The sequence below is a fragment of the Triplophysa dalaica genome, chromosome 21 (assembly GCF_015846415.1).
Source record: "Triplophysa dalaica isolate WHDGS20190420 chromosome 21, ASM1584641v1, whole genome shotgun sequence".
In the NCBI taxonomy this organism is placed as follows: Eukaryota; Metazoa; Chordata; class Actinopteri; order Cypriniformes; family Nemacheilidae; genus Triplophysa; species Triplophysa dalaica.
This window is the reverse complement of record NC_079562.1, coordinates 591,831-618,082: the sequence shown is the minus strand read 5'-3', so window position 1 is coordinate 618,082 and position 26,252 is coordinate 591,831. Positions and strand designations below refer to the sequence as shown.

At 40.2% G+C, this 26,252-nt stretch overlaps 1 protein-coding gene across 2 annotated transcripts; it reads left to right on the top strand.

The window, feature by feature from the left end:
• On the top strand, positions 1-24,281 carry strn (striatin, calmodulin binding protein). Of its 2 annotated transcripts, XM_056734413.1 has the most exons (18): positions 2-375; positions 11,620-11,723; positions 12,584-12,657; positions 13,281-13,362; positions 14,942-15,118; positions 15,323-15,458; positions 15,870-16,032; positions 16,837-16,947; positions 18,211-18,354; positions 18,436-18,572; positions 18,771-18,946; positions 19,025-19,072; positions 19,175-19,296; positions 19,375-19,542; positions 19,797-19,943; positions 20,104-20,205; positions 20,974-21,060; positions 21,142-24,281. In XM_056734413.1, the coding sequence occupies exons 1-18, from the start codon at positions 160-162 to the stop codon at positions 21,309-21,311; spliced, it is 2,364 nt and encodes a 787-aa protein (XP_056590391.1). In that variant the 5' UTR covers positions 2-159; the 3' UTR covers positions 21,312-24,281. The 2 variants fall into 2 exon arrangements, with proteins under 2 accessions (XP_056590392.1, XP_056590391.1); XM_056734414.1 differs by lacking the exon at positions 16,837-16,947 and having other exon boundaries at positions 1-375.
• Positions 24,282-26,252: the final 1,971 nt, after the last annotated feature.

Genomic DNA, 26,252 nt, shown 5'->3' with positions numbered 1-26,252 from the left:
ACAGCAGACAGCAGCAGCGCCTGTGAGTTGAGCGCTTGCAGCCGCCCCGTTTCCCCCTTCGAGCACCGAGGCGGATATCGCAACCGAGAGAGAGAGAGAGCCATCGGACGAAATCCAGTGCCCGTGTGGTCGATCAGACCTTCGATTCCCGGCCCATCCATGGACGAGCAGGCGGGTCCTGGTGTGTTTTTCAACAACAATAACAATTCGGTTCTTCCCGGCGGAGCGAAAGCGCCACAACCGGGCGACGTCGGCGGCGGAGAGGCGGCCCGAGCTCAGTACAGTGTCCCGGGGATTTTACACTTTCTGCAGCACGAGTGGGCCCGTTTCGAGGTGGAGCGCGCGCAATGGGAGGTGGAACGAGCCGAACTGCAGGTAAATGCGCGCGTTTCTGTTCGTTATTTTCTGAGGCGATTTTGAAAGCATTCAGCGGCGCCAAAAGTCACTAACAGACATTTGAGGGCTTGTTTTTCTCTCGCGCGCTGACGCTACTCTCTCTCTCTCTCTCTCTCTCTCGCTCTGTCTCTCTGTCTCTCTCTCTGTCTCTCTCTCACACACACACACACACACACACGAGCTTGACCGCAGCCAGCAACACAAACTTGAGTTTTCTCTGTTACTGAGTCTTTTGTGTATTCTGTTATTGTGACAGACACTTCTGAGAGAATAGGTTCATTTCCACAAAGACACAAAAGCATCTTCAGCTATTATTTGTATAAATGTAAATTATTAAATAATTTCCGTCGAGGGGATATTGTAAAAGCTGTCAGGAACAAGCAATGGATTATATCTTTTTTGAATGCAATTTTAATGAAAATGACGCATATTCTTTATCACGAAGTATATAAATATTTTCAGGGTTATAGATGCACCCCATTTTTGACAATTAAGCATCCCCCTGAATTGATTATGTAATATTTAGATCTGAAATTTAATTGAAAAGGTAGTGTTTGGACTCTGTAGCATTTGTTAAATATATTCACATAGTGTGAGATTTTGTTATAAAAATGATGCAATTAGAAAAATCTACATGATCCTACAGAATTATTGTTATTCTTACTTTATTTCCCAGTGTGACATCACAGACAGCCGGTGATGTCATCAGTGTTGAGTTCTTCCCACATGACCCTGTGATAGACTATACAGGTCTGAGAACGTTAGTTAACATCTAGCTGACACTTCACACAGTGTTTTATCTTAACTATGTGGATTTCTCCTCTGATTAGTGAGGCATGAGGACTAGATCAACATTTCCAAGATTTTTTACATTTTTGTGATTTAAATTTTCTAGTGATCTGTTGTCTATGTAATGTTCAGTGGTCAAGTGTGTACTATCTAGTAGGGTTGCACAATTAGATAACTTGCTACATGATGCTGTGTGCATTATGCAATACGAAAATGCTATAAGTTTGTAAAATCATTTTTAATTCAACATTTGGATTATTTTTGATAGTTTCGCTATATCTTGCAGCTCGACTCTTTAGTGTATAACTGGTCAAGTGTGTACTATCTTGTAGGGTTGCACAATTTAGGCAACTTGCTAAATGATGCAAAGTTTTTGTAACATAATTCAACATTTGCATTATTTTTGATAGTTTGGCTATATCTTGCAGCTCGACTCTTTAGTGTATAACTGGTCAAGTGTGTACTATCTTGTAGGGTTGCACAATTTAGGCAACTTGCTAAATGATGCAAAGTTTTTGTAACATAATTCAACATTTGCATTATTTTTGATAGTTTGGCTATATCTTGCAGCCCGACTCTTTAGTGTGTAGTACTTAATTGAAATGATTACTGTCATGTTTGAACAGCTGAGATGATATTGGCCGGCTCGGTACAATGTTGCCGTTTCCCTGTTACCTGTTGTGATTCTGAACGCTCAAGTTATTTAGACATTAAAGGCAATAATTGATTCATGAATCATGTGGAAAGGTTTGTGTAATATGGATCATTTATCCCGGCATCCATCCAGTTTTTCCACATGAGTTATTATGCATAATAAATGAAGGGCAAACTGTAAATTGTTCTGTTTAAGTCATGTGATGTCTGACCCCTTTTGACCAGGCCTAGGTTGTTCCAGTTTTCTTGTTGGTTATTTTAATATCTAACAGAACAGGTTGCAGTCGGCGTACATGAGGAAAACCTTTCAGGGGTTGTCTTTAATATCACTTTTATAACCAACGTGCCTTTCATAGCTCCGAGTGGGCGACAGCGTGTAGGAGAAGTCGCCTTGTTGAAATCACCCTCGAGGACATTCACAATCAATAACATGGAATATGATTTGTGGTGTTTGTGTGTCGGGCCTGTAATACCTGATGTTGGGAAGATAAGTGCTACAGGTTTTCTCTGTGTCCGGCACAGGCTTGAGTGAGTGTGTGTGGTCTCATCTCTGTGTCACTGTGAGGCTGTGAAACGCTTCAGAACATCCACTGAAGAGTTTATGAGCTGGTGACTCATACTGCTGATGCTTAGCGCGCTCTCTCTCTCTCTCTTTCTCTCTCTCTCTTTCTCTCTCTCTCTCTCTCTCTCTCTCTCTCTCTCGTGTCTCTCTCTCTCTCTATCATCTCTCTCTCTCTCTCTCTCTATCATCTCTCTCTCTCTCTCTCTCTCTCTCTCTCTCTCTCTCTCGTCTCTCTCTCTCGTGTCTCTCTCTCTCTCTCTCTCTCTCTCTCTCATCTCTCTCTGTGTGTCTCTCTTTCTCTCTCTCTCTCTCTCTCTCTCTCTCTCTCTCTCTCTCTCTCTCTCTCTCTCTCTCTCTCTCTCTCTCTCTCTCTGTCTCTCTCTCTCTCTCTCTCTCATATGAATGTGCTTGGTTTAACTAGAGGATGTTTGTGGATCAAGCATGTGTCCGGCAGCGGCTGTGACTGATGTGACTGTTCTTCTGCATGACTCACTTTGTGAGAACCACTTTTTTTATGTATTGGGTCATTTTTAGAATGTTCAGTACAGTTCTGGTGGAATGAAAACAAAACAGTCTTGACTCTCTTTGAGTGCTTTCAATAAAAGAAGTGATGGTGGAGTGATAGAGGGCCACAACATTTGAATACAGGTGTGATGGACACAAAGAGAGTTTATGCAACTGGAATGACAGTGTTGTTGTCTGATGGTCACGTGAAGTCTCTGATTAGTCATGAGAAATATATATTCTGATATTTTCACACCATTCATTGGCCGTTTGTCTATCAGGTTTTGGTTGTGAAGGGCCCTGACAAGCCAATACATTTATCTAAAACAACTTATATGGCATTGATTATACAATATATTTGTATCTGAGTTCGAGATCAGTCTTTGATCAGTGTGTCCTTTTTAAATTTTCTGCAAATGAAAAAACTAAATGTTTTCACTAGCTCAGAACAGAACAGAAATTATTATTTTTCTTAAACGTGTACCTTTAAATCGTCAATTCACAATTATTCAGTCTCTTGATTTTGTTTCTGTGGCAGTAAATCCCAGAGCTGTTTGCTGTTCTACATTCTTTAAAATGTCTTGTTCTGTGTTCAACAGATCAAAAAAATGATAAAGTATTTTTTCCTACTTTGGGAGTCTGGTTATAAGCATTCTTCCAAATATCTTTCACTGTGTTCATCATAACAAAGACGTTTAAACAGATTTGGAACAACTGGAAGGTGAGGAAATGATGACAGAATTTTTTGGTGAAGTATCCCTTTAAGTAAACTGGTTTGAGGCATCCCTAATCTGAGATCCCCGGGGACATCCTTATTCCTCAGGGTTCTTTCTCTAATCTTCTTATCCTCTGTTTCTCTCTCTTCTCATGGACGCACTAACCGTAAGGCTGGAGCTCCTGCATGGAGGACAGACGCAGAAGTAAACACTTCATCCAAATCCGGGTTTTCACTCTGCGTTCGTTGTGTTTGTTTGTGTATGCGTGTGAATGTTCGCCCATCTGACCTGTTGGGCGAGACTGTCTGATTCACACGGGCTTGACTGCTTAACCCTGTTCTGCTCTCTCTCAAGTTTCTCTTCCTGTGGATCGTGTGCCTGTCATGTGTCGGGTGTTAAGACGGCCTTCAGGTTGAGCACTGAAACAGTCACAAATTGCCTTAATTCGTTTTGAACTGCTAATGTACATACTAATCTAGTGTAATCTGCTTGCTCGGCTAATTCCTAAAAGCTAACCTCTTAATTCATGCACTTGATTTCCATCTAATAACCAATTAGCTCGCAGCTCTGAAATGAGCTTTTTTGACGCGCTAAACTCTGTAATCTTGTTTGCCAGGAAGAGCAGTTGTTTGGAAAGCGAGGAACCAGTATGACATGCTCAGTAATGCCACCCTTTAAACCTGTGCAGGTCTGGCCTTGTATGGAAAGGTATGAACCCCTGCTTGTTCTGTCAGGTAAACGGTTTAGGAAACGCCCTGTGCCACACCTTCGTACTTCACTGATTGTCACGTGTGATGTGAGCTCGGCAAACGGTTTGACATTTAGTACGGAAACGAGCTGCATTATTTATTACTACTGTGTATAGCCATTGTTCAATATTTTGGGTGAAAAACGCATATGTATTAGTAATTTTCTGTGTTGATCGTGTTGTACTTATGTCACACTAAGAAAAGATACATGGAGCCTTAAAAATTTGATCAGAATTCTGTCTCATGATGTTGCTGCCTACTATTCAATATAACCTTTCTTCTGCACTTCATTTATAATTTCTTAAAATCCTGTCTAGGTAATCAGCTCACTAGGTTTTGTGATCAATATTGTGTTCTTTGTCCTGTTTTAGTAGTAGTAGGTGTTAAGCAGACATTGTTCTCCAGTGTGACCTCTGCACTTGTATATGTTTCTGGTCTGGAAGTGTTTTTGGTCTTTGACGTTAAGATCTCGTGCAGGTCTAACATGATTAACATCAGTTACAATCATGTGATCAGATAGACTTGTTGGTCATGTGACACATGCAGTGGTCCTGTTAAAGGGGTCATATGACACTGCTAAAAGGAATATTATGGTTTGTTTTGGATGTAATGCAATGTTTGTATACACGCTTTAAGGTTCAACAACGCTGTATTTTCCACATACCGTGCATGTTTGTGTCTCCTTTTTGCTCCGCCTCTCTGAAACATGCACATTTTTCACAAAGCTCATGGCTCTGAAAAGGCAGGTGTGCTACGATTGGCCAGTTAACCAATGCGTAGTAATTGGTGGAATACTGCAAGCATGTGAGGGAAATGTAACGCTTATGACCATATTTGGAACATCAGGTTCCTCTTCAATTGTACTGACATGTACGCCCACCTTTCTTGCGTATACATTTGGGCGGTCTAATAGAGGGTTACCACCAAATGCGACTTGCGCGAATAAATGGTGCTATTCGCTCGTTGTTGGACGCTTGAACATTTTGAGTTTACTCGCTTCAATCACAGGTGAAATTCACTTCACAACAGAAGTAAATCATGGGAGGGGCTTCTGCCAGGTGGCTCTATTCTCGTGTATATATATATATATATTTAACTCAAATTGAGTGAGAGTTTTTGCAACCTACCAGATTGTCCGACCTCCTCAACTCACTTTCTTCATAGCAAGATCCTTTTCATTCCTGTTTTGTATCGTAAGATGTATCGTACAGCTCCAGGTTTCCACATACAGCAACGATGATTTTGTCCTCCATTGTTGCTTCTGATTTCTGCCTGCGCTCGCTACGTAATAATCGCATCACTACTGCAGCATGCTCCTGATTGGTTAATGCGGCGCGAATTTTAGCACATGTTCCGATTTTTCAACTCGCCGAATCACGCGATGTCCTATCGCGTCTTTGCATTGACTTAACATGTAAATCACTCGCGCTAAACACTTCATTTAAGTTAGGTGGGAACACACAGTAAGTCATCATACCACCAACTGACGTAGATTTGTGGGGGTGTTAATACACGAGGCGTTTCAGGCTTCTTGAGCATTTGCTTTTAGATAGAATGCATCTTTTGTTCCCACACTTACATTTATGCAATGTAACATGTCTAATAGATGCATGGGCAACTTATAACACACCAAAGACACAGAACAACATGTATTTGCGCCTTATGATCCCTTTAAACTCTTGTTAAAGCGTACAAATACATTTAATTCCAGTGTCTGTTTAATTTCAACAAAAATCAAACCTCGGGAAATAAAATAAAGTCCTCCAACAGCAATTTGAAAGACTGACAAGACGCATGAAAACTGATAAAAATCACCTTCAAAAAAGTTTACTAAATATATGTACAAATATTACTGTTGTGTTGCTTAAAAGTGAATATGAACTTTTCACCTGTTTCTCCAGTTTTCATTTTCTGCAAATAGAAACATGATTTTTTTATTTTATTTGAGAGAAATATGTTTGTAGTTCACAGAATAAAAAAAAATATAATTTACATAAATGCATACCTAGAAACAGTACGTTCAGAAAAAACAAAAAGAATATCAAAATAGTTTCTTGGTGTATTTTATATTCTCGAGACTCGTGTCCCTTTAACACTGACTTTGTCTTCAAAACCAGATGCTGCCTCATGCCTTATTTGTAAAAAAATGATATCGCTTAAATGTAATACTTGTGTATTTCACAAAAGTTAATGCTTTTCCTACATGTGATTCAGGATAATATCTCTAGATTTAATAAAACTCTTGCTCAAAAATATCTCCTCCTACATTTCTGCAAACCTCTGTGTGTCAGAGATGTACGTGTGGGCGCGTGATTAAACCAAATGCTGTTAAAACCTATAAATGTTCATTTGAATTGGGAAAAGATCGCTCGGGCGTTCGTGAGGCTCTTTTTATGCTGCGTTTTTGTTGGATGTGTTCAAAGACGAGATGACACACCGGTAATCCACCCACACTCGCCTGACACTCAGCACCTGCCCTCGGGGAGTGCACGTATAAATCTATAACCGCTTTCAGAGGACCAGAGAGTCTACTGCTTAGACGGCAGAAGCCATTAACTGACCCCCTTAATAGTGTGCTGACTGGGGTACAGAAGTCATTAGAGGATATCCTGTGTAGTTTTCTGTATGGCCAAAAAAATTAGTGTCTATTTTGGGGGATTGGACGGTCTGTTTGCTGCTGTGCTCTCTCTCTTTCTTGCTCTATTTCTCGCTCTTTATATCTCACGTTCTTTCCCTCTATTTCTCGCTCTTTCTCGCTCTCTCCTCTGCTAATGGCATCCCTGAACGCTGCAAATGAGGGCAACCTCATTCATTCACAATTCACAGTATGGTGTTTCACAGGGGCTCGCCCTGTAGTTGGATTATATTCTTATGTTTATGGTTAGTCACAGCTAATCACGTTATGTATATATGATTATTATCTCGCAATTAATTTTCACAAAAAATAAAACTCTTTCCTTCTTGAGGATGAATCGGGTCATCCTGTGGCAGCTTTAAGCGTGTGATCTGTTGCTAGAAAAATGTTTTTGTGTTGTCCCCCCATAACCGTGCCCTCAGTTTTCTTCATGACGACAACTTTTTACGGGTCATGTGATCCACCTGAGAGTTGCCTTCTCCTCGTCTTTGTGTTGATCAGTCAGAGATCAGCTTTTAATGTCAAATCTTATTTCTGTCTGTCATGCGCTGTCCATCCTCCGATCGTCCCCATCTGCATCCGTCTGACGAGAGATGAGAGCTGCTGCGATCGCTTCAACGAATCACATCTTTATTCGTCAGAGCGCGGGAACAGTAGAACGCTCAGTCATTTCAAACCACACAAACACACCGCAACTACTCCTCTGCACTTTGCACAAGCGCCATTAAACCATCACAGTGTTGCTGAATACACACAGAGTTGTGTTGCACATGTCACACTTTCCACACACTTAAACTCACTTTCTGTCTGTCTGTGTACTAACATGAAATCACTGTTTAGATGCTGACTAATGCACACCACACATAAACACTGCTGACACACAAGACATATTCAATCCGCTTAATTCAAGTCATTTCTCTTCATTACAGCGGCCCAAAAAATGTATTTATTCACTTTAATCATCTGAATGTCATTGATCTATAGATGTGGGTTCAATTTAAGGGATCAATATACATGTCACCGTTTGATGTATACTGTATTAATTGGTTATTAATTCATTAAGTTAGCATTTTTCTTCATATAATTTTAGAGATATGATGTAATGTGTTTAAAGCAGCTTGATGTTATAATGCAAACAGAATAAACCCAGAGGCCCTAGAAACCTTTTTTGTGGTTGCGCTGATGTGGTCTCTCTCCTCATGGCCATCATGTCATCTTGTGTTTTGTTTTTGTAGAACTGCAGAATTAGACACTTCACTATTAAACTATGTTCAATCTGTAACCCAGCACATTTTTTTATTGCATTTCTTAGTTCATTTGCCATCAAACATGCGTGAATAAACATAATAAATACCTTCATAGTTATCTATATTTACAGCTGATATCTTCTGTGTGTCGGTGCAGAGTTGTGTGACAGCAGGCATGTCAAGAGATGCCCAGGGGACGCGAGTGGGCCGCCCCGACGTCACTGAACTATTTCTAATCTCCTCTCTCTCTCTCTCTCTCTCTCTCTCTCTCTCTCTCTCTCTCTCTCTCTCTCTCTCTCTCTCTCTCTCTCTCTCGCGCTCTCTCTTATTAAACACACACTGGCCTTTTTTGGAGTGGGCGCCTCCGCTGGAGTCTTTTGGGAGACGGAAGTTGTTTTGAAGGGTTTGCATGCTCTTGTTTCCCAGTCGAGTCGAGGAGTCTGTGTAGTCTCCAAAATGTGTCATACTTGCCAGAGAGAGAGAGAAGGACCGGCTGTGTTATTGAGGTCAATAAGTACTTGAATTGACCGTTTTTCAAGCTGTGAATCTACATTATTAACAGATCCAGTAAATGAGGAATTCTCCCATCATGCCTTATGACTCTGGATGGGATATTTGCCCGAGGCAGAGTCTGGTCTGTTGTTCCCTGCAGAGATTCATGAATGCTTGTGTGAAAGGTCTCAGACGTCACACCCACAGTCCATTTACAGACTGATGCGTATATAGCCTTTTACAGCTGTCAGCTGATTGGCTGGTTGTGTTGTTGTTTATAGCAGTCTGCTACATGAATGTTGTGTATGACATCAAGTCTTTGTAAGATATTCATAGTTTTGATATCAGATAAATTGCTTGTCCTTTGAATCATCTGTAAACTCTTTAGTATATTTCATATTCATATGGCTAAGTTATGGACATGTCAACATAATGAAGTCTTTAAAAAGATGATCTTGATATCGATTCACTGAAGGATTTAAGTGCTGCAGTTACCGTCAGAGGGCACGTTAACCGAAAACTCTCCATCATTGACAGATTTTTCACCAGTGACGGAAATATCTGAAGCCCGTCCGTCATTTTGACGGATTACAATGAGTGAAATTTTAAATTTCTCTTTTCGTCAAGTTGGTAGCATCCAATCATTTCCTTTTATCAGAACGTGATCGTAAGTTACCGGAGGAAAGGATGTTTCACAATCATTACTCATAAACGCCTTGCGCATTCAGGAAAACCCACGCGTGATCAGTTTAGACTCGCGGTGCAGAGCCAGGCGCGTGTATAAACAAGGCTTTAAACTATGACTGCTCACCACCGTCTAATTTGTTTCGCCCTTTTTTCAAATCGAACTGTAAATCTTTTAATACTTTTCATAATAATACAGCGATAACGTTGTTTAAGGCGTTTTTTCTGGATTTTATTCTGCCATGCATGCATCCGTCACTTAAACACACCACCATATCACGTGGTCACACTTAAGCCCAATTTATGGTTCTTCGTCGGACCTACGCTGTAGCCTACACAGAGCCGCGTACCCTACCTCGTTGCCTGATGCGCACCTCTCCAAAAATGTAACAACGCGTCAACTCAACACGGACTGCAAGCGCTGTGATTGGTCTGTTTGAACCTCTCCCTCAGGTCAAAAAACTCTTCGAAAGTCATCTTTACCCTAACTCATTTCCAAATGAATTATCTTAGTTAATTATTTGTGCTTAGTAGTTCGGATAAGCGGTAGAAAATGGAATGGAATGGAATTATTTGTGCTTCTGTATTTAACATCTCAAATCTGAAACAAAAGTTTACTATCACTGACAACTAGCTGTTTCTTCTTCAGCACTTGTCGTGGTAACACAGGCAACACGTGCGTGGACACTGACGTCAAGTGGTCATTGTCTGTCGACGCGGACAACGACGTAGAAGTATAAATGAAAACCGAAACGTAAGTCCGACACAGAGGTAAAAATCGGGCTATACACACAGGCGCGCACAGTGGTGCGATAGCGACTAGCATGATTTTGGATAAACCTTAACTTTAAGCAAGTGGAAAAATGTCTCCCTTTCACATTCACATGTTTGATCTAAAATTACACTGTGAACATCAATTAAAGCTGTAACTTGGCAAATGACCATGGTATAAGTGGTATAACCCACAGCTAGCCGTGTGTTGAAGGGTTTTAATGTCATGCATTAAACCCTTTAGCGCACGAATAGATGTGGATTATCCCTTACAAAATCATACATTGGTTACATCACCAGGTCTCTGAAATGTGTTAGTCAGATAAATCTGGTTTCCCACCATCTGTTATTTTTCACACAGGCTGTCCTTCAGATCCTAACAATCCGTCTTTCTGTTGTGCGTCATGTAGAGGAACATTAAATAAAAGAAAGGTGAAAAAGCTTCAGGTTTGTCCTGTAAACCCTCATGTCACCTGAAGCCTCCATCAGCGATTGAGACTGTTACCGTGGCAACTCCAGGTATCAGTGTCGAGGTGACTATAGGAGAACGTTAGAATAAGATTCTGATTTAAAGACTTCTCTTGTGAACATCTAGGCTGCTTCACTTTAAGTTTTCTATTTAAGACATGAGATTGTCATGCTGTTGTGATGTGATTTGTTAAGTCCGGTGCGACGTCCAACTGCTTTAGTGCTGCTTTAATCTGATTCCAGTGGAGTGTTCAGTGTGTTAGTATGCTGGAAGTTGATTTGTCTACTCCGCATGTGTCTGTTTCAGAGGTGAAATCTCTGGGAGGTGTTTAATGGTTAACATGCTTCTTCACTGAGATCATTTGACATGCTCCAGAGAAACACACAAGACACTGATAACAGCAGCATCAAACCTCTGCTGCATAAAACACAACAGCCCAAACGAGAACACCGGACGTGTGTCATTTCATGTTCAGCATCCAGAAAATATTGTTTTTATTCCCATCACATTAAACAACGTTTGTCATGAAAATAACACAAGTGTGTGTGTGAGAGAATGCTCATCGGATCACAGAACAGCACACATTCCTGAAGTCAACTGATGTCATCGTGAGTGACATGAACCTCTCTTTGTTTGTTTGTCTGTCCGTCCGTCTGTCAAGACTTTATTGGCAGAATAAAAAGAATCTTTACTTTACCAAAGCATATCTCTCTCTCTCTTTTTTATGTGTGCATTGTTTTTTACTAATTCATTTTCTTTTATTTGTTTATTTATTTTCTTCATCTATTTTGTAACTTTACGTTTATCTTGGACATGTTTGTATCAGTCCAGCTAGAAACATCACTTCATCTTTGAAGGTCACGACATCAAATCCTTGAAAGAGTTTTGACTGCTACGCATCACAGCGTGTCCGAGGTCATGTCTGACAGTGTGTGTTTGTGTGTGTTGTAGGCTCAGATCGCGTTCCTGCAGGGCGAGAGGAAAGGCCAGGAGAATCTGAAGAAAGATTTGGTGAGACGCATTAAGATGCTGGAGTACGCTCTTAAACAAGAGAGGTCTGCACAAACCACACACACACACACACATCTCAATGATACACATGATGTCTTCTCTTTTTAATTTTCTGCATTAAGTCATATTTGATTTACTCTAGCATGAATCCTTACTGTACTGCAAAATCATAACTGTAAGAATCTTTGTATTATTCTTGTGTGATAACTGTAATACAGTGTTTTAACCATTTTTGGAAATCAAATGAGATTTTTCTGTGTATATTCTGGCAAATATTCAAAGCAGCATGAAAAGGTGGCACAACAACTTATGTCAAAATCTCTATTACAGTCTTAAAATCCATATTGTTTATTCGTGTAATGAGGATTTATAAATGTGCTTCATTCCCATGAAAATAAAGACACCACACAAATGTCTAAAAGAAAATATACCTCCTGGGTGAGATATTTCATTTCCTTTCAAAAAGAGATGATGACATATCCCACACGACTCACCTGTGATGTCGAATAAACTACATACACATTAAATGAAGTGCATAAATGATTGCTGGTAAAGTGGTTTGTTTGAAGTTCCTCTGTCTGTCTGGACACTTTGGTCGTCCATACATGATATGTGTTCTCTGTCATTTAAACCGCAGTCAACTCATCTAAAAGCTGAAAATAACACCAGTGTGCGCCGCACACACCATCACATCAGCAATTTCCCGTGTTATTTCAGCTATTCTTTCATTAGATCGAATCAGATTGTGTGTCGGTTCATCTTCACCGCAGAAAACTCTTCTCACATTCAGAGGAATTTATAGATTCATCCTACACACGTGAAGCGACGCTGGGATCAGAAGGAGGTGTTGTAACCGTGGCAACAGAACCTCTAAACCTGTGTTCTTATGCTCTCTCTTCCGCAGGGCAAAATACCACAAGCTGAAATATGGAGCCGAGCTGAATCAGGGCGACATGAAACCACCCAGTTACGACTCAGGTAAACGTGACACCACCCCAGAGGACTTGGCATGTACTTGATGTGTAACTTCACACTGTCGCCTTCCACAAACAACACCAGCATATCAGCTGTGTACCGCTGTCACAGGGTAACAATTCACAGGAAGATGCCAGAATTAGAAAACATGGATTGATTGACTTTAAACTCAAGACACAAGCTGCAGTCAATTGTTCTTACTGTCTTTCACATGTTACGTTTAAGCATTTTTCAGACGCATTTATCCGAAGCGACTTACATTGCTTTATCCTATACATTTGTTTCTAAGTATGTGCAATCCCTAGGGTTCGAACCAACAACCTTGCGTTATTAACGCAATGCTCTCACAACTGATCTAGTGGAAAGCTATGTGACAATGAAAGTGATGATGGTCTCTTTACATGCTATGTATAACAAAGGAAAGTGGAATGGTGAGCAAGTCTGAGCTCTTCCGACATTTAAACGCACATGCGTTACGGAGGTGAACAAGCGGCATGGTTTGTAGCTGCACCACTGCAAAGAGTCCTAACGGAATGTGGACAGACAGGAGGGTGTGAGAGATTGGTGTGCAAACAAACCGTGAGTGAAACACTTCTGTCATCTTGTGTCTGACCTTTGACCCTTAGATGACGGCAACGAGAACGAGACGCTTCCTGAACCACCCAACAGTCAGCTGAGCTGGAAACAGGGCCGGCAGCTGCTGAGACAGTAAGACACACACACACACTCTGGGGATGTGCACGACTACACATTTTTAAAAGCAGCTAATAGGTTGCCGAATCTTACAGAAGCTCTGTTTAATCACAAAGAGATCAGATGTCTTTCTTATATATTTATAAATGCAGCTAGTATGTGTTTATATACATATAATATATGTACTACATATAGTAATATTGTTTATATTCTGTATTTAAATAGAATATGTACTGAATTTATAGAAAGACTCACACTTATACACAACATTTGTTTTTTGCTAAATCTGGACCTCTGCCATAACAGCTGTAGAATATCAAAGCAGACGTTATTCTGTGAGTGACAGTGTACACATCATGTTTAACATAAATAAAAGTGTACACACACACAGACACACACACTAAACAGAATGACCTAACAGCAGTTTAAAAAAAACAACAGGAAGGTTTTGTGTTTAACACGTTTTCGTTTGGTGTGATTTAAAGGGGGAACTAATATGTGTTACATTTGTGTGTGTGTGTGTGTGTGTGTGTGTGTGAGCACATGCATGTGTGCGTGTCAGAGGCAGTTATTGTGAATGAATGCTGGATTGTTTCTGCTCATTGAGTTTTGTGTGCCTAGTGAGAGACTGGTACAGTAAGAGACGGCACACTGCTCACTCTCTCTCTCTCTCTCTCTCTCTTTGTCTCTCCCTCGCTGTTTCTCTACTTTTTAAAACTCACATTTAAGAATTTCTGTCCCAGCAACAACCTTCATGACATTAGATCAGGTTTATAGGATTTATAAAACACAAGGTAAGTAATGGGTTCAACCCGTTTTTATTGTTTCATGGATTCTGTAGTGGTACAGTTGAGAGAGATCGGACATGTTCTTGACAGGTTTTGATTAGATCCGGAGTGCTCTTACATGTTTTGATTAGACCCGACTAGCTCTTAAAGGCTTTGTGAGATCAGATGTATTCTCTACTGGTTTTGATGAGATCAGACATATTCTTTACAGGCTTTGTGAGATCAGACATATTCTTCATAGGTTTGTGAGATCATACGCGCTCTCACAGGTTTGGATGAGATCAGACTTGTTCTTTACAGTTCTCATGAGATCAGACGCACTCTTACAGGTTTTGATGAGATCAGACTTGTTCTTTACAGTTCTCATGAGATCAGACGCACTCTTACAGGTTTTGATGAGATCAGACTTGTTCTTTACAGGTTTTGTGAGATCAGACGTGCTCTTGCAGGTTTTTATGAGATCAGATTTGTTCTTTGAAGGTTTTGATGAGGTCAGACTTGTTCTTTACAGGTTTTGTGAGATCAGACTATTTTTTTTGAGATCGTTCTGCTCTCTTGATGTCAGTTGTGTAAGAGCAGCTGAAATCAGGAGGGTCACAATTATTGTTGTTTGATCATTCATTTGAATAAGTATTAACAGAATATATGAATATAGATTGAAAGTGGCCCTCTCGCTGAGTTAATAAGCGATCTGAAGGGTCTGGAAAATAACCTTTACTCTCTCCAGCACTGACAACACGCAACATAAACCCACACATGAACATTTCTCTCACTCACCCTCTGGTGTTTGTTTCTGTCCTTTTCAGATACCTACAGGAGGTGGGCTACACAGACACCATTCTGGATGTGAAGTCCCAGCGGGTCAAAGCTCTGCTCGGTCTGGCAGGAGACAGTGGAGAGAGACCCGGTGATCAGAGACAGGAACCCATGGTGAACGGAACTGAAGCGTCCTCAGTGAAGGACAGCAGTAACACCATGATGGGGTCAGTGTATATCACAGTAAAGACACATCATCTGAGTTATCTGTCCATCTGTACATGACTCGAGCGATGTGCTGAGACAGACGGAAGTGATGATGTGTAATATGAAACAGTAATGTGATGAATGAGCCTCAGGATATGAGCTGCTCATATGAAGGTTTGTTTTTACTCTGTGTGTTTCACACGCATGTGGATTTCTGCTCGCAGTAAACCAGAGATGTCCGACTCTGCCTCGGTGCTCGAAGCCTTCAAGTTCATCGAGAAAGCTGCTGCAGAGTTCACTGATGAAGATGAGGATGAAGATAGTGATGGACAAAACAAGACCATCATGGACCTTGCCACAGTGAGTTCAGCTACACTCTACAAATAGTTTTACTTGTTTCAAAATAGTTGAATTTGGGACTTGATGATGTTCATTTTGAGCAGTGTTTTAGATGTGTTAGCATGGAAATCAGTACGCAGGGATAATCATATAACGATGGGATGTCATTACACAATTTCTCTTAAAAAATGTATTGAAGCAAGTGTAAAATGATCCTGTGAATTTATGGTGAATTTTACTGAATTAATTTAAAATCCGATCGAGCACAAATGATTGAGTGCTTTATGTGAGAGAGAACGAGATGTATATGTTAGTGAAACACACATTCAGCTTCATGAGAAACTCTTCAGAACATCACACCAACACAGACAGACACACACCAGCTGTCATCACTAACACATTTCTCTCTCTCTCTCTGTGTGTGTGGTGTAGATGGTGAGGAGGAAGGTGTCTCCATCGCCCTCCTCTTCCTCAGCAGACACGAGCGATGATCTTGAAACTGACGAGGTTCTGAAGGGTTTTGATTTTCTGGCTAACAGTGAGGACATGGAGGGTCTGACTGAAGCGCCCCCTGCTGGAGAGCGAGGTGACTGGGGTGAGACTCACAGCTTCAGTCATTTACATTTACATTTAGACATTTAGCAGACGCTTTTATCAAAAGCGACTTACAAAGAGTTTAGGAGCAATAAGCGATAGTTCATACAGGAGCCATAATACATTAGGTGCCAATACAAAGTTACTGGTTTCAACAAAAGCTAGACCACTACCTGTTGAGAGAAAGGGTTAGTGTATTTTTTTTATTTTTTTAATAAAGATAAATAAAAACATCTTAAATAAAAACAGACGCCTGTCTTTGTAAATTCCTGTAAATGTGAAGGCGTTTATTTCTAAATAGCTCCACATCAAGTGTTCCTGTAGATGATTGTGTTTGATTGCCTGTCTGTCTGTCTATCTGTGTGTTTCTCCACACACACGCACACACCCCTTCACCCCTGAAGAGAATTGGACTGATTTTTCTCCATCATCCCTGTACGGATCGATCGGCATCATGGCTTTAAATCTCAAGCAGTTGCTTCATGCCTCAAGCTCTGTTTGTGTGGGGATTCTCGTGATGACGTGTGTTTATGGCCATTCACACTGAAATCTGTTCACAGTCGCCTGAAGTTATTCAGTTTCAATGAGAGATGCACTGGTGACGCAACACAGCTTTATTATGCCAAAAAGCTGTGATGCAATACAGCAGTGGATTACAAACAACAGTGCCATGGCATCTGTAATTGTCTGATCTTATTTTTACGGGCTGCTTCCATCAAGTTATTCCCACATGTGAAGGAGGCGCTGATCATCAGGGCGTGTATCAGGCGTGTAATGTGTCTTCCTCCCTCCCTCCCTCATGTAGAGAAGGTAGAGCAGAGCCCTTTGTCTGAGGCGTGGGACGTGGATGAGGGGCTGATCTCTAAACTCAAGGAACAGTACAAGAAGGAGCGCAAGGGCAAGAAAGGGGTGAAGAGTAAGTCGGCCGGGAGCTCTTTCATTCGCCGTCTCCTCTTTCTTTACTTTTATACTTCTAGTGGTGAACCCATATCAGATCTCACACAATCATGTCCAGCTCTCATTTCACCCCAAAGATAAGGAAAAAGTCAAGTGGAATTTGTGCTAGAAAACCAGACACACCACCGCCACCCAGATTACATTTCCTGTAATACTCACAGACATTTTCATTGGTTGTTAATTCTGTAATTCTCAATATGGAAATGCAGTTATTTTCTCTTGTTTTACGGTAACACTAAGTGGAGTTTAAAGGAAGTCAAAACAAGCGTGGTGTTTCAATATTTGACTATTTAAATATGATCGTTTTTACAGTGCAGAAATTTGGGTTTTACTGTCATGAAAAAGGAAGAGAAAAATCTTGACTTTAATTTCTTTGCATGTTTGTCTTATGATCATTTTTGAGTGACAATGTTTAGTAAAATACACCTGTTTCTTCATTCATGTTCATTTCTGCAGTTTAAACTGAAATGCTAAATATCTGCCATTGAAGGATGTAATCAATAATATCGGTTCATCACTGCTTCTTCTAATCATACACTTTCTTTCTTAAACTCTTTGTTCGATTGACCAAAAAGCAAAAACCAGCAGCTCTCTTCAGTGGTTCACCACCACTCCTTGTTCAGTTTTCCCTCTCTGTTGTGTTTCCCTTCAGTTTTTTTTTACCCATCATCCTTCGAGTCTGGTGTCACCCTGGCTCTCCTTCACATTCTCATTCCTCTCATTCTGCATCGTTTTCATTTCTTGTGGAACATTTTGTTCAATGCCACACCGACTGGTTTAGTTTGTTTTCCTCTCCTTTTGATTGGTGCTCTGGGAGGGAGTGTGGCCCATCTAGACTCCTCCTCCCCTTCCCATATTTAATATTACTATGTTTTCATTTTGATTTTCTGTTTTAAGCGAGTCATTACGGTCATTCCATGCAGACAGATTTAAAACGACTGGTGTTTTACCAAATCTTACGCTCTTCAGACCCCAAGGGGAAGACGTCTTTAATGCCTGATCAAAATTTGACACCTGTCCTGTCCTGTTACTGTCATATAATTTTGAAATATTTAACAGCCGATCATAATCATATACTGCACACAAAGATCTATGAAGTATTATTATGATATATATTTATTTTCTCGAAACATTTGACCATGGTTTGGATTTTGCACAGCATCAGTCAGTGATATATGACTGTGGGAGTTCTAGATAAAGTGCGTTTCTCTTCTGTCTTTAGGGCCCAACAGGTGTAAACTTCAGGACATGTTGGCTAATCTCCGTGACGCTGAGGATTTATCATCCATTCAGCCTCCGGTGGCACCTCCGGTTCGCCCGAGTTTGCCCCGTCTCAATGAGCATCAGCTGGGCCGCACGGACGAGGGTATTTCTAAAAAACACTCACAAACATTTACTCCTCTACAGGCTACATGTGCTTGTGTGTTTACATGTGTGTGTGTTTCAGTTGAAGCCATGACGTTCCCCCCCTCCTCGGGAAAGTCATTTATCATGGGGCCAGATGAGGCTCTGGAGACTGAACTGGGTCTCGGAGAACTTGCCGGTCTCACAGTGGCCAATGAAGCTGAGAATCTGTCTTATGATGTGAGTTTACAGATCAAGGCCAGATTTGACCGTGGTAAACAATACAGCACAGAGCTGAAGTATCACTGCACATTGTAATCTGTGTTTGACCGATGTGGGTTTTACACTGGACATCATGCATTGTCTCATGATGTCAGTTCATTTTAACACGTCGGTTTGCGGCTTCACATTCCAGCTCTAATATTTCCCTTCCCTCAGATCACCACCAACAAAGATGCCCTGCGCAAGACGTGGAACCCAAAGTTCACGCTGAGGAACCATTTTGACTCCATCCGCGGTCTGGCGTTCCACCCGGTGGAGCCGGTTCTGATCACCGCGTCTGAAGATCACACTCTGAAGATGTGGAACCTGCAGAAAACGGCTCCAGCCAAGAAGTGAGAACACTGCTGAATCTTTCATTGTGTTATTACATTCAGACGGTTCTTGATCTTCTCTTGTGTTTGTGTGTTAAGATGTGCAGCTCTGGATGTGGAACCCATCTACACGTTCAGGGGTCACAGGTTTGTGCGAATCATATCCAAAATCTGAACATGAATGGGATGTGATGTCATGATCCTCTTGTTCAAACATGTCTGATGTTCTTCTGTGTGTCTCTGTCGTAGGGGTCCGGTTCTGTGTGTGGTGATGAGTTCTAGTGGAGATCAGTGTTTCAGTGGTGGATTGGATGGAACCATTCAGAGCTGGAACACTCCCAATCCAAACATCGACCCGTATGACTCGTATGGTATGTTCCTGTTTAGATGTCACTGCAGGTAATATGAATGTGTAGTGTAAATGATTGCTGACTTTCTGTCTCCTGTAGAGCCGTCTGTGCTGCGGGGGTCGCTGAGTGGTCACACAGATGCTGTGTGGGGATTGGTCTACAGCTCGGCTCATCACCGACTCCTGTCGTGCTCCGCGGACGGGACGGTGAGATTGTGGAATGCTGCGGATACCTCACCGGCCATCACAGTCTTCAATGAGAGTAAAGGTATCACTGCAATAAAAATATTCAATGTCCATTTATTATTTATTCTTGGGTTGAGAATATTAAAGAAAAATAGAAGTTTGTGCCGCAGTTAGCTTCTGATTGGTCCATCGGACATTGATTTGTGAAATAAGTAAAACTGTTGTCAAGCTAAATACTGAAAATACAGAAAAAAATTTAAACAGACAAGCGATTAAAACTGACTGATTCCCACAGCGTCTCTACACAACCGTCTTAAATGTTCTTGTGTCGTATAGAAATGGGCATCCCATCTTCTGTGGATCTGGTGTGCAGTGATCCCGCTTACATGGTCACGGCGTTCAGTAACGGCAGGATGGGCATCTTCAACATGGAGACCCGACAGCTGGTTCTGGAGCTGGAGTCCCAGTCCGCCAGCAAACCTGGTAACTGTTCAAACACTTCACTTACACAAACACACTGATGAGATGAAACTGAAATCTTTAAAAAGATCTGTTGGACTGTTACTGTATTACAGTATATATAGACTGTATTAGTGTAAAGCATCATTCACTCTGACCTTTGACCTCCATTTGAATTCTTCAGATGCGCCGTGTCAGATCAATAAAGTTCTCAGTCACCCCACGCTGCCGATAACAGTCACAGCACAGGAAGATCGCCATATCCGATTCTTTGACAACACCACAGGTAACAGGATTGAACACAGTACTAGAGAATTATTATTAATGTGTATTCCTGAGATTCACTTATACTTCGGCTTGAACACAAACATGTTTTAACTACATTGAAATGTGCCTGATAACGTAGGGTATTTACAAATTCAATAAAAATTCAACAAATCATGTTTTTTCACCACATGTCTGTCATTACAATTGAATTCTTACAAGCTAAACATTAATGATTGTTATGTGATTGAAGTTATAAATATACATTTTGTGTTTTTGGTCTCTTGATTTTTGTACTTATGTTTAAGTTAAAAATCACAATTTTAACACGTCTGCAAGAAAAGCTTTTTATTTGTATTTTTCAAAAATATTAATGTAACAGGGTTGAGAATAGTGTAAAAGGGGTTAAAGATTGTAACAGGGTTGAGAATAGTTTGCGCGTTGAAGATGATGAAAGGGTAGAGAATTGTGTGACAGGGGTTGGAGATTGTAACAAGGTTGAGAATAGTTTGCGGGTGGGAGATATTAAAAGGGTGGAGATTTGTGTGACAGGGGTAAAGTTTATAACAGGGTTGAGAATAATGTGCCAGGTTGAAGATTGTAACAGGGTTGAGAATAGTGTGACAGGGGTTGAAGATGACAACAGGGTTGAGAATAGTGTGACGGGGTTGAAGACTGTAACAGAGTTGAACGGATACAGTAGCTTTCATTTGTTTTGAAGGATTACCTCTGAAGCGCTGCATTTTAATTTAGGCAATGATGTAATAAGTCATATTTATATGTTCTTTAGGTAAACTGATACACTCAATGGTGGCTCATCTGGATGCTGTGACCAGTCTCGCCGTGGATCCAAATGGACTCTATCTGATGTCTGGCAGTAAGTACCGCACACACTCGTGCACTTTCTGTTTGACTCTCTTTATGTTCTGTGATGAGAACTGTGATGTATTTGTCTCAGGTCACGACTGCTCTGTGCGTCTCTGGAACATGGAGAGCAAGACGTGTATTCAGGAGTTTACCGCTCACAGGAAGAAGTTCGAGGAGTCCATCAATGATGTGGCATTTCACCCCACCAAGTGCTACATCGGCAGTGCGGGAGCAGATGCCCTCGCCAAAGTGTTCGTATGACCTTTGACCTCTGACCAAAACTGCTTTCACAGAGTCGTAAGAGGGGAGTGAGGCGTGGAACCTGAGCAGTAAACAGGACGGTGAATGAGGGGTCCGATGTGGGTTTGAGGTTATGCAGGAATGAATGATGGTGTCTTGAGGAAGTAGAATAATTTCATCTAAGCTCTCCGACACCCCCGCTCCCTTCATGAACCCCTGACAGCGTCTGACTCATCCGGGCAGGCCTGGGTGCATCACAGAGGGATATTCCTGCCCCGCCGAAAACGTTCAGATGGGAGTTTCTGCAGTAAGGTGCTCTTCAGGGCTCCTCCATCAAACATCTGTGACACTCCACTGACTGCCGGCCTCTCTTCAGCCTCACAGGAAGTTGAGTGCTTCCCCGCTTCTCTCGATTTCCTTGCGTGAGAGTTCGTTTGACCCGTGCGATGTTTGATCCTCTGGTTTGGTTTTACATTTGCTCCTTTTAAAAACATGTGCCTTTTGCTTCAAACAGTCTTGAGAATGTCTTTTCTTTGCTCTCACACTGTATTTTTCAAAGAGGGAACTAAAACAGCGTAGCGTCTTTCTTGTTTATAAGTCACCAAATGCATCCGATTATTCTTACATCAGACTTATTTAGATCTGATTCCGTTCAGTGATTTTAACACAGAATGTAAAAGTCACTTCTCTTGTACGGCGTTTACTTGATGTGACACTGGAGCGACAGTCATTATCGCAATATCAATGAAAGAACATCTTACTAAACATTTTAGCGGAAATCAAAAGAAATTCAGTACATTTGAACGAAAATGAAGCCTGTTTCTGCTCAACTGTGTTTTTAGTTTCTGACACTATCTTCATGACAGTTTTGCACATCATCACTATGATGGTTTGGTAATTACTTTAGATTCCTTAGTTATTGTATAACATTCATCAACATTTTTACATTTATTTAAAAAAATTGAGTGAAAGCAGTATAACAAATACTACAGAATATCTCATTATTTTAGGATTAACAGGTTTTTTGAGGGTTGTGCTAAACTGCTGTTGAAAATAATGTCACAGTACAGAAATTCTAAATGGTTTAACAATAGGCTTTGTTTGATTGATTTATGGTACAAATCATTTCTTTTGATTTTCTGGTAAAATATCTGTCATGTGACACATGTTTAACTTCATGACGTGTGTTCTGTTGGATTAATATTGAAGCTTATTTTCAATGTTTTATGGTCAAGTATGAGCTCGTATCGGAGCAGATCACTTCTGTTTTGACTTGTTTTTTTTTTCAAACATTGCCATTTGTGATGCGCGTCGTACCAAAAAACTTGAGAATGTCATCATTTGACCATTTTAGAGCAGATTCTTCACTCAGAAGTCTTACATTAGAGCTTCAGTGTGTTTTTGACAGGCTGAACTCTGTACAATGATTCAACATTTATATTGGTTGGACGTTTAAATCTGTCGTGATGTTTATTTATTTTTGTTTGCCTTTAAAGCCAAATTAATTAGAATTTAGAGTTGAGTAAGACTTGACCTGCACACTTAATGTAATGATGTAATGTTTTATGATATTCCCCCTCTGCTTTAGTTCTTACATCATCAGGTGTGTGTGATTCACCTGATGTCTTCTGCTCACGACTCCCTCCTGCATCACTGATGGTTTATGTTTAGATGAGATTATTTAAAAATATATATATTTTATATATAATTGTTTGGAAGTAGTGATATTTTTCTCATTGTGTGATTGCTGAGCGAGATTACAGATGGTTGTGACTCGAGTTTAATGCAGGAAGAGGTTTTATTTTAATTCTTGTTTTATATGAATTCGTCTGTCATTACTTGAAATGTGTGTGTGTGTGTGTGTGTGTGTGAGTTTTCATTCTAATCTGGAATCGTTTTGCCTTTAACAGATAACATGAGCACTACAGAACAAGTGTTTGTGTTTCCTTCAGGTCCTGTGACGCAAGGGAATCATGACTTTGCCAAATGATTTTAAAGAGTTCACTTGTCATCATGTACTCGCCCTCATTCTGAATCCAGTGTTCATTTCTTACTGCAACCGAGCACAAAGCAGATTTAGCAGGACATGTTTTAATCATGCAAGTGAATGATTTTATCCGCAGATTCAAATGTAAGTGAATCTGTGTGATTCATAAGCTTCATTCGCTCTCCTGTTGAGCCACACGTTAGCTTTATGATTTCTAGTCGAATGAATGTTGGATTTTGAACAATGAGGATGAGTAAATGGTGTTCATTTTACTTCGAACTGTCTCTTTAAATTTGGTTTAAAGCTCGTGCACAGGTAGCTGGGTGGGACGTTGGCGTGCGTGCGTGAACGAGCGTTTGTTGTTTTTCGTAATAGTAAATATATTTTCCGATTTCGTTCAATTTGGTGCGTATTAATCTTAGAGATATAAAATATGTATAGTTTTAAAGTATTGGTCAACAATCTATTTATGAACAGAATACAGTGTATATTAACCTGCAAAGCTAACAGTGACGATTAACCAATGTTTGTGATCCTAGTTGTGCAGGAGAGTGAAGTTTAGCGCCACCTGCTGGTCAGAGATGGGTACTGTTCGCGGACTCCATGATTTGATTACTGATCGATTGAAACGCTTCAATAAAATCTCACACAAACAGAGTGAGAAGTGTATATTTGAGGAGAATTTGAATCTGTTTTCACATTAGTGCGTCACCTTGACCTGGTATGGCATGCAGTCACTTCGAATGTGATTGGACGAATGTTATTATGATGTCATAATGGGAAATTTGCAGTCTGGATTTTGCCTGTATAGAGCTGTCACTGAGCTTTTAACCTTTCGGTTGTATAGAGAGTTTGGAAAGATTGTGTGAATAAATGCTATACTCCTCTTGTACATATTTTATTATTGATATTACAGTTTATTCTTGATTTAATTGTTGTATTCTTCCCCCACCAGATGGACATTTATCAATATAATACAATAATAAAGAATATGTTGTATTTCACATTGTTTTGTTGAAGTCACTGTGATTATGTGCATACATGAGTTTGGGGATCTGGAAAAACCCTATTTGACATTTTATTTCTTGCACTAAACTAAGGAAGTCCTGGTGGAGATGATGATATAGAGTTCATGCTTGTAGAGTATGTAAAATGCATTCTTATTAGAACTTCATTCCAAATACGACAGGTCAAATATTAATTTTATTACAAGTGAACCTTACAAAGACTTGAGTTCTTGTAAAAGCACAAACTTCTTTACTTGTACATAAGAAGCTTTCCGGTATCTCAGTGGTAATCGCATAGTGTTAACAACGCCAAGGTTGTGTGTTGGATCCCAGGAGATTGCATAAATTTAGAAACCAATATATTGGATAATCCAATATATGTCGCTTTGGATAAAAGCGTCTGCAAAATGCATAAATGTAAGTATCAAAAGTCATTTTTTATTCAGTTATTCTTACCAATTACCAGTTTTGAATCCAAAGTTGTGAAAACAAAGAGTAAAACATTTGGATATGAATCTTAAACTTATTGATCACAAGAATGTATTTATGATCAGAGTTTTGACAAAAGACGAATGTTCAGATTTGTAAACTGTGGAGTTCCTCATTGCTCTCATGTCTGTGTCTCGATCATTACTTGATGATTTTATATCAATGACGATTTTAACAGACTATTTTAAAAATCAAGTTGCCCTCTTTATTTTTGGAGTTGTAAATCAAGATTTTTCTACTTTTTCAAAGTTCTTGCATAAAATTAATCCGAAGATTTAAGAAACTAAAGATTGACAACTGATGAATGAAACGCAGATCAGTGATATCAACCTTGACCACCAGGTGTCACTATGTGTACGCACGAAATCTGAAAATTACCACAAATGAAGAACTTACATTTTTAGATTTATATTTCAAATCGTGTTTAAAATTTGTCTGTTTGAGCTTGTGTCTTATCTTTGCTTGTGCAAAGATATGAAATAAGGCCTTTTGTTATACTTTGTCGCATGTTTTTTTTTCTGCACATCACTACAAAATGCTGCGACCTGACTGCACCGGATGTCCAACAAGGCCCACATCAAAGTGTGACGTCAGAACTATGCCGTAGTATAATACGTCATCGCCACTCTGCAGCCCACCAACGTACGCAATGTATGTCGACAACATGCGCCCTGTCGGCACCCTTACGAATATTTTCCATGTTTTTACCACAGATAAAATTGAAAAAACATGGTTACTCTAGTAAACCCATTGTTTTGTCCTAAGTAATCAATGCACCAAAAAAATATGGTTCATTTTCGTTAGATCTAAAAAAAATGTTACATACATATGTTCCACTTACTCAGGTCGTAACGTTTATATGTTAGGCTCCACAGTTGCTTATATGCAGAAGCCTCAACATACATAAGCACAAGAGAGAGCTCGTGTTCGAACCAGAACTTCGCTAAAATCAAAGCGTGTATGCCCACCTTACTTAATTAAAGAGCTCCGTATTCATTTTTTACAAGTAACAATTATGATTTCAGAGATCTTCATTTAGAGAGCTGTGTAATTGTATTCTTACTAGTAATAATTAAGACTTCTCTTATCAGAATTAGTACTAACTATTAAAAATTGAATTATAGTGCTCTGTAAATCTTATTGTTACTAGAAAGAATTTAAAGGGGTCATATTTAGCTGTGTCTTTGGTGTGTTATAAGTTGCTCATGCATGTATTAGACGTAAAATTGCAGAAATGAAAGTGTGGGAACAAAAGATGTATTCTATCTAAAAGCTCACCCAGACCTGATACTCCTGGTGAAACCAAACCCCCACAAATCTACGTCAGTTGGTGGTCTGATGTGACTTAGACCGCCCAAATGTACACACAAGTAAGGTGGTGTACCTGTCAGTACAATTGAACAGGAACCTGATGCCCTGGGGATCAAACCAGCAACCTTCTGGTCACGAGTACGACTCTCTAACCATTAGTTAGTAAAC

Coding starts and splice junctions, on each gene's coding strand:
- strn (XM_056734413.1), top strand. CDS start 160: ATGGACGAGCAGGCGGGTCCTGGTGTGTTTTTCAACAACAATAACAAT. Junction 18,947..19,024: donor AAAACGGCTCCAGCCAAGAA/GTGAGAACACTG, acceptor TTGTGTGTTAAG/ATGTGCAGCTCTGGATGTGG. Junction 19,543..19,796: donor AGTCTTCAATGAGAGTAAAG/GTATCACTGCAA, acceptor TGTGTCGTATAG/AAATGGGCATCCCATCTTCT.